The 13,645-nt window shown below is 48.0% G+C and overlaps 1 protein-coding gene across 1 annotated transcript in view; it reads left to right on the top strand.

Moving 5' to 3' along the window:
* The window catches only part of SETD5 (SET domain containing 5), a 47,611-nt gene extending 37,369 nt beyond the window's left edge, over window positions 1-10,242 (top strand). The window contains exons 17-21 of the mRNA XM_015819865.1: window positions 931-1,386; window positions 2,858-3,144; window positions 6,879-7,012; window positions 8,269-8,354; window positions 9,643-10,242. Of these exons, the coding sequence (XP_015675351.1) occupies window positions 931-1,386; window positions 2,858-3,144; window positions 6,879-7,012; window positions 8,269-8,354; window positions 9,643-10,242 (1,563 nt within the window). The remainder of the gene's footprint in view (window positions 1-930; window positions 1,387-2,857; window positions 3,145-6,878; window positions 7,013-8,268; window positions 8,355-9,642) is intronic.
* Window positions 10,243-13,645: the final 3,403 nt, after the last annotated feature.

Below are 13,645 nucleotides of genomic sequence, written 5' to 3' on the forward strand. Positions count from 1 at the left end.
CAGTGTCAGCCGTGGATCCAGGAGGACACCCAAGTTGCGTACCCGATCCGAGGGAGCCAGAGTTTCGCCCCCTATAGTCAGCGATGGAATCAGCTGACTATGCCGAGGCGCCGGTAACCACAGCCACTCGGTCTTGGACGGGTTGAGCCTGAGTCTGTTCCTCCCCATCCAGACCCTCACGGCCTCCAGACACCGGGTCTTATCTCTTTCTTGTCTTTAAAACAATTCCACCGATATTAGGGAAAGATTCCTGTAAAGGAATCTTGTCATTATGACCGCTAACACCTTTTATGTAGAGAACCACCCAGGATTCCATCATCTAGTGGTTGCTTCTTGTACTCTACCATCTACTCTTGTCAGTCTCTGTGTTGAGGAGATTTCTGAATGACGTGGTGTGAGGAAAAAAAGTGTGCTCGTGCTGCGTGGCTGTAATAGTTGTACCATTAAAGTAGCTGGTTGATCAGAACATCCGGTGCGTGGCACAGTTGCTTGCCTTGAAATTTGTGTTGATTCTTCCCCTTTTATTGAAATGGTTGTGATGTTATATGTGAAATGGGTGACCTTGCTAAAAAAAAAACAACAACAACAACCACCAAGGCAATTTTGGGGGCATTAATATTTCCAACCCAGATTGGGAGGGACCCTGAAAATGTGCAGAATCCTGCTGCCTAGAAGGGGACGAAAAATGGACTGTGCAGGTAGAAGAACAGACAAAAAAAAGCAAAACAGAGCAGAAAGACCTGCAGCAAGGTTAAGGGGGCAAATAGTGGGAAAGTAGTGTGTGATGTTTTGCCAAAAGGGCAACTATTTCATTTTCTCTCTTTGTTTCTTTTTCTCTCTTTTTGTGCCCCTTCTCCCCGGTTCTCTCCCCTATTTGATATCCTTTTCTTCCCTGTCCTCCCATTCCCCCCCCCCCGTTGGCTATTCTAGCTCTGCCTCAGGACAGACCTGGACACGCCAAAGGCAGGATACCTGGACGCCGGTGCTCACAACTGCCTAGAGAGACCTTCGTTGCTTGCCACGGGGCATTCTGATCCAGCGTCCCAACCCTCAGATACCAGCTTCCTGGGAAAGAGCGGGGAAACCCAGACTCTGCTCAGAAACTCTGACCAAGCTTTTCGGACAGAGTTTAACCTAATGTATGCCTTTTCCCCTTTGAACGCCATGCCCCGGGCCGATGGATTATTAAGAGAGTCTCCCCAGATGGCCGACGGGAAGCTTCTGAATCCGGATACGGGCAGCTGCAGTTCTCCTGCAGAGGGATACTTTGGCAGACACGAGCAGGCCATTCTTAAAGAGGCAGTGCATGGCTCAGTGGCCCATTGCGGTGAGAGAACTTGTGAAGGAGTCAAAGCTGCCCCCCAGAACCCTCCGCAGAGAAAAAAGGTGAGTGTGTGTGTGGGGGGGGGGAAATAAATAAGGGAAGGGGGAAAGGAGAGGGTAAAGCAGAAACGATCACTCCCTGAAGGAAGAGAGCAAGGAAAAGAGCATAATAGGGTGAACCGGGGGTTGTAAAAATACCTCACGGAAGATTCTGAAAGAAGAATGAGCACAGAAACATTCTGATAATAATAATAATAATAACAACAACAACAACAACAGTAGTAGTAGTAGTAGTAGTAGTAGTAGTAGTAGAGTTGGAAGGGACCTTGGAGGTCATCTAGTCCAACCCCCTGCTCAGGCAGGAAACTCTATACCAGTGGTTCTCAACCTGTGGGTCGGGACCCCATTTGGGGTCGATCGACCATTTCACGGGGGTCACCAAGCAAGGCTGTCCGCCATTTTTTCCCCCTTTTCCGGTGGGTGCCTTACCTCCCTTGAGCTGGGCCAGCTGGTGGTCGGCCTGCTCCGTCTCTGCCGCTTGCCAGCTACGCCTCGGCCGGCGCAGGGGGCGGAACCACACATGTGCGGCGCTCCCGGGCAGGGAAAGTCCTCGACTTACGACCGGTTGGGTAGTCCTCGACTTACGACCGGTTTAGTCCTCGACTTACGACCGGTTTAGTCCTCGACTTACAACCGGTTTAGTCCTCGACTTACGACCGGTTGGGGGTCACGGCATTAAAAAGGTTGAGAACCACTGCCCTATACCATTTCGGACAAATGGCTGTCCAGTCTCTTCTTAAAAGCCTCCAGTGTTGGAGCATGATAAAAACGGTAGCTGAGAAATTGATGAATAGCGTAGACAAATCATTAATTTCGGGAGAGATATTTGTAGGATGCACGTTGTTCATTTTCTGCTGTGCTTTTGCTTGTGGGCTTCCTGTCATCCTAGGACAGTGATGGCGAACCGTTTAGAGACCGAGTGCCCAAACTGCAACCCAAAACCCACTTACGCATCATCGGATGCTGGGTGGGTGTGGCCCATTGGCTGGGTGTGGCCCATTGGGTGGGCGTGGCTGCTGTGGTAACGGCAGACTGGGTGGGACTAAAAAGTTCAATCAATCAATTCCAACTTTGCAAGATCTTTTTTTCCCCCCGCGAGAAGTCGAAATTGATTGATTGAACCTTTTTTTTTTTGGCACACGTCGGCGGAGGCCTAAAGCGAAAAGGTTTTATAAAACCCAGCTGAAGGCCTAGGACTGGGGCAACGACGGGCGTGCCCACAGAGAGGGCTCTGAGTGCCACCTCTGGCACGCATGCCATAGGTTCGCCACCACTGTCCTAGGAAATGGGGTGGGGTTTTTTTTAAGTGAGCCTAATCTGAAATTTGAGTAAAGCTCAGTTGCTAGGCTCATTCCAAATCTAGTTCTATGGCATTTCTAGTGATTTGCAGTCAAAACAGTCACCGTAGCCTGATTTAACCTTAACTTACCCAAACGTGGCGTCCGCTAGACTGATAAGAGTTTTTCCCTCCTAGGTATCTCTGCTGGAGTACCGCAAACGAAAGCAAGAGGCCAAGGAGGGAGGGGATTCTGCCAGATGCACAGTGACAGCTAATCGACTAAGTAGCAGCAGCAGCAGCAGCAGCTCTGGGGCAGACGTGGACGTTGGTGCTGTGCCAGGCTCCGGGGGTCACACCCTCTCGTCTCCACAACATGGCTTCTCCCCCTCACACTCCTCCCTGACTCACCTGGAGGAAGTGAGCCCCCCAGAGCCGAGAGCAACTGGTCACTGCAAACCGCACGACAGCATCAGCAGTCGGTGGTAAGCGAGTGCTTGTTTTTACCCAGTCTTTAGAAGGAAACGCATGTAATTCACGCCCTCTATCTAAAAATCCCTCAGCACGATGCAGCAGGATAACCTTGCCCAGTGTGTAGCTGACGTTATTGGCCAAGTGATAATAATAATAATAATAATAATAATAATAATAATAATAATAATAATAATAATAATAATAATAATAATAATAATAGTAAAGTTGGAAGGGACCTTGAAGGTCATCTAGTCCAACCTCCTGCTCAGGCAGGAAACCCTATACCATTTCAGACAAATGGCTGTCCAGTCTCTTCTTAAAAACTTCCAGTGTTGGAACATTCACCGCTTCTGGAGGCAGGTTGTTCCAGTGGTTAATTGTTCTCACTGTCAGGAAGTTTCTCCTTAGTTCTAGGTTGCTTCTCTCCTTGATTAGTTTCCACCCGTTGCTTCTTGTCCTGCCTTCAGGCGCCTTGGAGAATAGCTTGACTCCCTCTTCTTTGTGGCAGCCCCTGAGATATTGGAACACTGCTATCATGTCCCCCCTCGTCCTTCTCTTCGTTAAACTAGACATACCCAATTCCAGCAGCCGTTCCTTCTATGCTTTAGCCTCCAGTCCCCTAATCATCTTTGTTGCTCTTCTCTGTACTCTTTCTAGAGTCTCAACATCTTTTTTACATCGTGGTGACCAAAACTGGATGCAGTATTCCAAGTGTGGCCTTACCAAGGCATTGTAAAGTGGTATTGCTATATTCTCTTAGTCTGAGGAAGAATCCCTCAATGCTAAGCTTTTCTTACAGGCAGCACAAGGGCAGATTGGCTTTCCAGTAGCCAATGCGTCATTCTTTGGAAATCCTACAGCAGGCATGCAACTAAAGGGGTTCCCGGCAAGAACCAGTCTTCCTGCTCCTCTTCCCTCACAAGAGGAGTTTATCTTATGGAACCAGAGTGACTTATTGAGCACAAATGGGTGGGTGTAAGTACTCTGTGCTGTGCCTGGGAACTGGCCTTTACAGCCTGTCTAAACCAGAAAACTACAAATAGCAGTGAAAGGGCTAGGCCAGTGATGGCGAACCTTTTAGAGACCGAGTGCCCAAAAACTGGCCCCGCCCCTGCTCTGCCCCCCCATCCCCTGCCCCGCCTGCCCACAGGACCACTCACCGCCTCCAGGGCCCGCTGCAGATTGCCCAGGCAGCCCAGCAGCGCTATGACGGCCACACCCTCTGCCCGCGCCCTGCAGTATGAACTGCATGATGGGGTGTGAGGGCAGAGTCTTGTCTACGCTGCCTGGCTGCCATGTCCTTGGCTGCGCTGCTCCGTGTGGGCCACGCTCGGGGGTGACCCTCCTTCAGGGGGTCTGCTGGAGAGGAGGGGGTCGTGGGGGGAGGCAAGGCTGGAGCAACGGCAGAGTGCCACCTCTGGCACATAGGTTCACCACCACTGGGCTGGGCAGAATATCTTCCCCCTTGTGATCTGCCTCTCTGAGGGCAAGCCTGGCTTGAGAGCTTGGTTCTGAGAATCAGTTACGAGGTACCCACATACCCATCGGGTTAAGCAACATTGTGCAAAGTGTAGAAAGGGAGTAATAAATAAGAAACTGAAGACCCTGGGCCACGACGGAAGGAAAATACAGCTATACACTTACTGATTGTAATTGGGACTGGCAATTCCATCACTTAAGTGACACAGTCGTAAAGTGAAAAGTCACGTGGCCGTGCCCAGCTTATGTCAGTTCCAGCTGCAGCCATTAAGCGAATCACCACGGGTCATAAAGCACAATGTCACATGACCAGAACGTGCAACTTTATGCCGGCTTCCGCATTGGCTCCCCCGGTTGAAAAGCCAGCTGTAAAAGTCACAAAATGGCGATCGTGTGGTCCCCACGGGATACTGTGACTGTGGTAAATGTGTACAGGTTGCCAAGCATCCAAATCACCAGTCAGGTGAACACAGGATTGCTGCAATGATTGCAGCTTCAACCACCGGTCATAAGTCTCCTTGTTGTCCGCTGTTGTGACTGAACGGTTGGTGATTTAATGATCAGTAAGTGAAGACCCCCTATATTTAGCTTTTGAGAAGAAGATGGGGGTGATTTTGAAACTGGAGGAAGAAATTGCACTATCCTGATAGCCAAAAAGAAAAAAAAAGAAGAAGAAAATCTGCAAACCCTAATACTGACAGTCAAAGAGCACAGAGAAAAAAATAGAAATAAAATTAAATATAAAAAAGACTAAATGACTAATGACAGGAGGTAGAATAGCCAGTCTTAAAGCTAACAATGAAGATCCAATCCAAGTGGTAGGATGCCTTCTGCCTTTTAGGCTCAACCACCAACAGTAAAAAGGAAGAAGCAGTAAAGGAGGAAGAATAACATTTGGTAGAGCAACAGTGAAGGCCTTGGAAAAGATACTCAAATGCCATGTTGCAATCTCTTTCTACAAAGATCAGAATTGCACAAGAACACTATATATTCCCTATATATTCTATATGGAAGCAAAAGTTGGACTTCAAAGAAGCGGGATAGGAAGGGTATTGACACCTTTGAAGACTCCAGGGGATACTGTGGACAACCAAGAAAACAAATTTATTATCGAACAAATCAACAGAGAGTTCTCAGCCAGACTCAATTATCCCACTTTGGGCACATTATGTAAAGACCCAACTCTCTGAAAAAAGTGGTGATTTATTTATTTATTGTTATCCTGCCTTTATTATTTCTATAAAAAACTCAAGGTGGCAAATACAATACTCCTTCCTACTATTTTTCCCACAACAACCCTGTGAGGTGTGTTGGGCTGGGAGAGTAGCCCAAAATCAACCAGCCAGCTTTCATACCTAAAGAGGGACTAGAGCTCATAATCTCCCAGAAATGCTGGGAAAGATAGAAGGAAAGGAAAGAAGGGGATAATCAGCAGGAAGATGGATGGATTCAGTTTACAGTAGCAATTAATGCACTTTTGCGATACTTGAAATTACAAGTTAGGGATGGATTGTCATGGAGGAAAATCTACATCAGGGGTAGGCAACCTTGGCTCTTTTATGACTCGTGGACTTCAACTCCCAGAATTCCTGAGCCAGCCATGCTGAGGGGAAAGGGAGAGGTTTCCAAGCTGAGCCATGCTGGCTCAGGAATTCTGGGAGTTGAAGTCCACGAGTCATAAAAGAGCCAAGGTTGACTACCCCTGATCTACATAGTTGCTAGGAATCAAAAACGACTTGATAGCACATAATTAATTTTGCTTCTCACCATACTTCACTGTACCTCTCCATGCCATTCTCTTCTTGCAAAGGCATCCTTGATTCCACCAAGCCCATATAGTGCTTCACACATTGCCTTTTGTTGTTTAAAAGTTTTGCCTCTCTTTTTTGGGGGAATCTCATCCATTTCATCCAATATGACTTTCTCAAGCTCCCCTTCCCTCCCTCCATTCTCCTGGAGTGCATTGGTTTTGAGGTCCCGTAGTCCACATTGCATTTTGCAGTAGGTCTAATATTTATTGCAAGTCATTTGGGTCTCTAGCCAACAACATGGCATCAACTGCATGTGAAAGTATGTATAGGGACCTGATCCCACACTAGAAAAGAATGTTTTCAATAAATAACATGACATTTATTGTGTTTACAAGCCTTAAAATTACCGTTTGTGCATTTATGTAAACCAAGTAACAGTTTATTTGCCCCAAAACTTGAAATTCCCATATTCACTCTTTTTTTTTTTCATGTTCTCCCTCTGTCTCGTGTTAAAGGATGGTGCCCACTTCTGTTGAGCGACTTCGAGAAGGACGTGGCATTTTGGAGAAGGTTTTACGTAGCAGTGCTAAAATATGTCCGCGAGGAGAACCCTCACCTTCTCGAGATAGCGTAGGAGAGAGAGAAGTAGGTAAGTGAGAGAATAATATATCAGAAAGGAACCCTGAGAATGAATCTTCTTGGAAAGCCGAAAAATACGTTAGGACTCTCCTTGTGGCATCATTCTTCTCTGTGGAGCCACTTCCCCATGAAATAGCCAACCCACTTGAAGCAGGCTGGTTTCTAAAGATACTACGCAGCTGTCTGTTAACAGTCATCTCTAGGTCTGAATTTTCTGCAAAAAAAGGGTGAAAAAGGGGAAGGCTTTTCTGGAAGATACGGTCTGCAAAATCATCTTTTGATTTGGCCCCAAAAATTTTTTCCCCCCCATTGTTATAAATATAAAGGAATCATAAGGACACCACATGGCCGACAAGAAGCAGCCACTTGTTCCCATACAGTAGCAGGTCACAGTCACAGATGTCCTACTTAAATAAAGAGCAGCCATCTTAGACATCCTAGTTATAAAAGATGGTTGAAAAAATCCTAATCAAATCAACGTTGGCATCATTTTGAAGGAAGGGTGTATTTTTCCCCCCATGTTCCACCCCGTAGTATGGTCATGGGAAGAGAAACTTAAAATGAGTTGCAGGGTAGAATTTATAAAGCAGTTTGTTTTCATTGCTGTGAACTCTAGAGCAGACATGTCAACCTTGTGACGTCGCGCAACGTATTGGGACAGTTTTGCCATTGCCGGCAATGGGGTGGGCACGGCTTCTGCGTGACGTGTCCGGCCCGCAGGCCGGCAGTTTGGCACCCCTGCTTTAGTTATTCCCTTTCTTTCTGTTGACATGACAGAGTGGGCCAAAGGAAGGACAATTAACTACGTTGTGGTGTGTCTTCCCATTCCTGTATCTCACTGTTCTCATGACATCCAAATATTCTCTAGTATACCTCTGCCTCCAATGCATTGCTCAGGCTTTAAGTTTCTTGAGGTTACATTTCTTCTCAGGAAGGCTTTCTCACCTTATTTCTATTAAAAAAAACATCGGATATTTGCTTTGATATTTTATTAATTTGTTTTTAATTTAGGCAGTCTTTCTTACTACAAATCTTTTCACTGCATTGTTATATATTTCTTTGCTGTAAATTGCCAAGAGTCTGAATGATTGCAGTGGCATGCAAGATGAGTGAATGTTCGTTCGTTCGTTTCTTTTGTTCATTCATTCATTCATTCATTCATTCTCTACAGATGCCTGTCTCAGGGAACTGGCTCTTGCCACTTAATTGCCTGATCCAGGAAAGAGTATGCCTTCTTTATCCTTATCTCTCTGGTTGGTTTTCTAGATGCTGTAGAAGGAGACGTATCAGAATCGCTCAGTTCTTCCTTCAAGGGCCCAGCGGTTTACAGTCCTTCTCGATACAGCTACCAGGTAGGAGAAGCAGTAGCAAGTTTGGGTATTAAGGTCTCTATCCATAGCAATTCATCAGTCCTCTAGGGTTTTCCACAAGGTACCCGGCCTTTCCCGATCTTTTAAATGCATTTTAAATCCCCTTCTTTTAGAAAATACCAATACAGGTAGTCCTCGGCTTACAACAGTTCATTTAGTGACCACTCAAAGTTACAACGGCACAGAAAAAAGGGGACCTACGACCCTTTCCCACAGTTACAGCCTTTGCAGCATCCCCAGGGTCACGTGATCAAAATTCAGATGCTTGGCAACAGGTTCACTCACGTCCGTTGCCGTATCCCCAAGGTCACGTGATCCCCTTTTGCAACCTTCTGAGAAGCAAAGTCCACGGGGAAGCCAGATTCACTTAGCAACCGGGTTACTAAGTTATCAACTGCAGTGGTTCCCTTAGCCCAGTGGTGGCGAACCTATGGCAGGCGTGCCAGAGGCGGCACTCAGAGCCCTCTCTGTGGGCACGCGCGCCGTCGCCCCAGCCCCGCCTCCAACGGCCCCCTCCTCACCAGCAGCCCCCCCGGAGGAGAGTCGTCCCCGGTTGTGGCCCATGCAGAGAAGCGCAGCCAAGGACATGGTAGCCGGGCAGCAGGTACAAGACTCCGCCCCCGCAGCATCATCTGCTGTGTGGCCGCCATGGTGCTGCAGGGCTGCCTGGGCGATCTGCCGCGGCAGGCCATGGAGGTGGTAAGTGGCCCTGCGGGGGGGGGCAGGGTGGGCGGGGCAGGAGGTGGGGTGGAGTAGGCGGGGCAGGGCAGGGCAGAGTGGGCAGGGCAGGGGGCGGAGTGGTTTTGGGCACTCGGTGTCTAAAAGGTTCACCATCACTGCCTTAGCCACTGTGGCAAGAAAAGTCATAAAATAGAGCAAAACTCACTGAAGAACAGAAACGTTGGGCTCAATTGTGGTTATAAGTAGAGGACTGCCTGTAACAAATGGCTCTTTGGAAACACCCCCCATATTGAGAACTAGCATGTAAATGGGAGGTTGGGGGACGCATCCTGGGGAGCCAGAGGAGGATGGTGGGCGACAGCTTTACCCGTTTCCTTTCTGCTCCAAAGAACGTTTGGTGACTGTCCCATCTCCACCTATTGCAGCCATTTTGTAGGCGCCTCCAGGTCACGATGCTGGATTCCAGGCCTACGTTCTGGTTCAAAAGGTTTGGAGTTTCCTGATCCAGACTTTCTTAAGAGGCTTGTGGAGGTGGGCAAGCTACAGCTGAATATAATATTATTGCGTTTTTGGTTGTCTTTCCTCCCAGCTCTTGCAGTCTGACAGTCCACGTACAGAATCTCAGACTCTTCTTCAGAGCTCCTCACCGTACCGAGGACATCCTGTTCCATCCCCTGGATACAGCTACCGGCCTCAGTCCCAGAGAACCGGACACCTTCCCTCCCTCAGCTCTTCGGAATCCTCCATGTCCTCCACCCCGTCGGGCTCCACGGACTCTACGGCTCCGTTTGCAGGGACCTCTGGGTATTATAGCAACCAGCACCATTCTGGCAGCGGAGTCTTGAAGAAGAACTGTCCCACAACCGCTGCTCCTAGTCCTGCCCATTCGACAGTTGCAGACTGTTTGCCGTCCTCTGAATCAGGGTCGCATCCCTGCATGGGAACTGCCGCCAGCTGCACTTCTTCCTCTAGGCCCCCTCAGTCGGACTTACGGACTATCAACCCTCCCGCTTCCGGGCAACCCGCTCTCTACCAGAGCTCCAAAGCCGCCGCCGCCACCGCCGCCACCACAGCACTTTCCAACTCGCAGCACTACCCCCACCGAGGAGGGGGAGGAAGCAGCATTCACCCGTACAGACTGCAGCAGCTTCCAGGGTCAGGCGTAAAGACTCAGACAGGCCTTTCGTAGGGCAGGACTGAATTGCCTACTGTTCCTTCCAGCGGTAGCTTGAAAGGAAGGATGCTGGAACGGCGAAGGGCCAGAGGCCGAGGCTTCGGGATGTACAAGCGAGCGAAAGCACTGCCAGCCACCCCCTGGCTCTGAAAACGAGGAGAAAGTGGCGGCGGCGGAAGTGGTGGTGGCGGCGGTGGTGGCAGAGCCTGTAGCAAAGCATCGCCACGAGGCCTGGGTACGTTGTAGAGAAAGCAAATGGGTGCTGAGTGGCATGGCCTCTGTCTCCTGCCTGTGCCCTTAGCTTGTAGTCACCTGGGCAGGTAGGTAAGCTTGAATAAAAAATCGTGCAAATCAGAACATTAGGGAAGGGCAATGGGGGTGGGTGGGCGGGGCTATTCCTTTAAAAAAAAAAATCCCAAAGTGCTCTCTGCAGAGTTGGGTTCCCAGAACATTCTGGGTTGGGGAGGGTGGGTGGTGTAGTCCATTCTGATCATTCCAGTTGTAAGCAAGAGCATTTATTGTGTCCAGGCTCTGGGCAGAGACTCATGGGATAGGGCTGGTGGTAGTGTGTGTACGTACGTACGTATGTCTGTATGTATGTCTGTGTGCGTCCGCTCAAGTATGAGTCCGTGTGTGTGTGTGAGAGAGAAGACAGGATGCGCAAGTGAATATTGCTGCAATGACAACATCACTCACAGAACCAAGTCTTGGGCAAGCTGCACTTCGCGATGGAGTGTCGTCAGACGATGGTGGCTTGTCGCAGGGAACAGCTTTGTATGATATAAGTTGTTGTGTAGTCTGATCGTGTAGTCGGTGGATGATGGTGAGAGAAGCGCCCCCGTCTGGGTCGTGACACGGCTGCCCTTGTCAGGCGTGTCCTTGCGTGTGTGTGCGTGCGCGCGCATGCGTGAGGCTCCTGCTACCACCTCTTTTGAGGTCCAACAGCACTTCCAGCCCCACTGGTTTGCGCTGTCCGATTCCATACAGTTGCCAGCTTTTCTCACTTGTTTACTCTTCAAGCGTGTGTTTTTATTTATCTTAATTTTATATTCAGTTATAACCATAGTAGGTTAGCAAATGCCAGGCAGGTCTAACCCAAAGTGCTGCCACGGACCTTTTTCCTTCCCTCTTCGACAAGACGATGCCGTGAGCACGTCTTCCCTTCCTTTCTCAGAAGCAAAAAATTTATTTTGTTTTTGTTTTGTTTTTGTTTTTTTTTTCATTTGCGTTTTTAATTAGGGCTGTTACAGGTTTCTCTAACTCATTGAAATCAGGTGTTCTTCATTCAATTTAGAGGAGACTTTTAAAAAAAATAAATAAATATCAGAAGTGGAAAAGAAGAAACACAAGCAAATCTTTCCTCAAAAGTATCTGGCTGTGAGCGTGTTGGGGGAATGGAACTTGTCACCCAGAAAGCGGGTGTCCTATATACTGTATAAAAAGGGTGTCAGCTTCACCGGGGCCTTTGCAGCCTCCCTTTCCGCCATCGTGTCGAGCTTGCTCTTTCCGTTGCCAGGATCCGTCTGGAGAAAAAGCAGGCAGAGACGAAGCCCTGTTCAGGATGCTGGGAAAGGAGAGGAGTCAACCGGGAAGTCGGGAGGGCGGGGGCTGCAGTGCTACCCTCAAGTGGAGTTGTACACTGTGCTGTAATATTTGAACTTTCACAAGAGATGTAATAATTTTGATAATAAAATACTTAACTTGAAAAATCACTCAGTATGCTCTTTTTATTGGCTGGGGAGGTGGAACAGAATAACGGAAGGGACCTTGGAGGTCTTCTAGTCCAACCCCCTGCTCAGGTAGGAAACCCTATACCGCTTCAGACAAATGGTTGTCCAGTCTCTTCTTAAAAACGTGCCGGAGCACCCAGAACTTCTAGTGGCAGGTTGTTCCACTGGTTAATTGTTCTAACTGTCAGGAAATTTCTCCTTAGTTCTAGGTCAGTGATGGCGAACCTTTGAGAGACTGAGTGCCCAAACTGCAACCCAAAACCCACTTATGCATTGTCGGGTGCCGGGTGGGTGTGGCCATTGGGTGGGTGGGGCCCATTGAGTGGGCGTGGCTGCGGTGGTAACAGCAGACGGTGGGACTAAAAAGTTCAATCAATCAATTCCAACTTTGCAAGATCTTTTTTTTTCCCCCGAGAAGTTGAAATTGACTGATTGATTGAACCTTTTTTTTTTGTACACGGCAGCGGAGGCCTAAAGCAAAAAGGTTTTATAAAACCCAGCTGAATGCCTAGGACTGGGGCGGCGCCGCGCGTGCCCACAGAGAGGGCTCTGAGTGCCGCCTCTGGCACCCGTGCCATAGGTTCGCCACCACTGTTCTAGGTTGCTTCTTTCCTTGATTAGTCTCCATCCGTTGCTTCTTGTCCTGCCTTCAGTTGCTTTACTGAATAGGTGCAATTTTACGGGTTCGTTAAAAACAGATTATGCCAAGCCAATTTTATTTCATTCTTTGACAAAGTGACTAAATTAGTGGACACAACCTACTCCTTGATAAGCTAGGAAAAGATGGAGTAGACAACATCACTACCAGATGGATTCGTAGTTGGCTGACAAACCGTACTCAACGAGCACTCCTCAATGGTACTATACCCACATGGAGAAAAGTAAGCAGTGGGGTACCACAAGGTTCTATATTAGGCCCAGTACTCTTCAATATCTTCCTAAGTGACTTAGATAAGGGAACAGAAGGGGAAACCATCAAATTTGCAGATGACACTAAACTGGCAGGAATAGCCAACACCCCAGAAGACAAGCTCAGGGTCCAAAAAGATCTTTACAAACATGAACAATGGGCCCTATCCAACAAAATGAATTCTACTGTGGAGAAAAGCACAGTATTTTCCCTTTAGGCAAGAAAAATTAAATGTATAAATACAGATTAGATGAGACCTAGCTCAAAAACGGTAACTGTGAGAGGGACCTTGGAGTCCTAGTGGATGATCACTTGAATATGAGCCAGCAGTGTGTAGCAACAGCCAAAAAAGGTAATACAATCGGGTTTTATAAACAGGCATAGAATCAAGATCACGTGAGGTATTCGTACCGCTTTATAAAACCCTAGTAAGACCACACCTGGAATACTGCAATCAATTTTGGTCACCATACTACAAAAAAGATGTTGAGACTTTGGAAAAAGTTCAGAGAAGAGCAACTAAGACGATCAAAGGCCTGGAGACTAAAACATATAAGGAACAGTTGCTGGAATTGGGTATGTCTACTTTAATGAAGAGAAAGACATGATAGCAGTGTTCCAGTATTTGAGGGACTGCCACCAAGAAGAGGAGGTCAAATTATTCTCCAAAGCACCAGAGGGCAGGACAAGAAACAATGGTTGGAAACTGACCAAAGAGAGAAGCAACCTGGAATTAAGGGAGAAACTTCTTAACAGTGAGGACAATTAATCACAGCTT

The sequence above is a fragment of the Protobothrops mucrosquamatus genome, unplaced genomic scaffold (genome assembly GCF_001527695.2).
Source record: "Protobothrops mucrosquamatus isolate PMUCROS unplaced genomic scaffold, P.Mucros_1.0 scaffold1007, whole genome shotgun sequence".
Lineage (NCBI taxonomy): Eukaryota > Metazoa > Chordata > Lepidosauria > Squamata > Viperidae > Protobothrops > Protobothrops mucrosquamatus.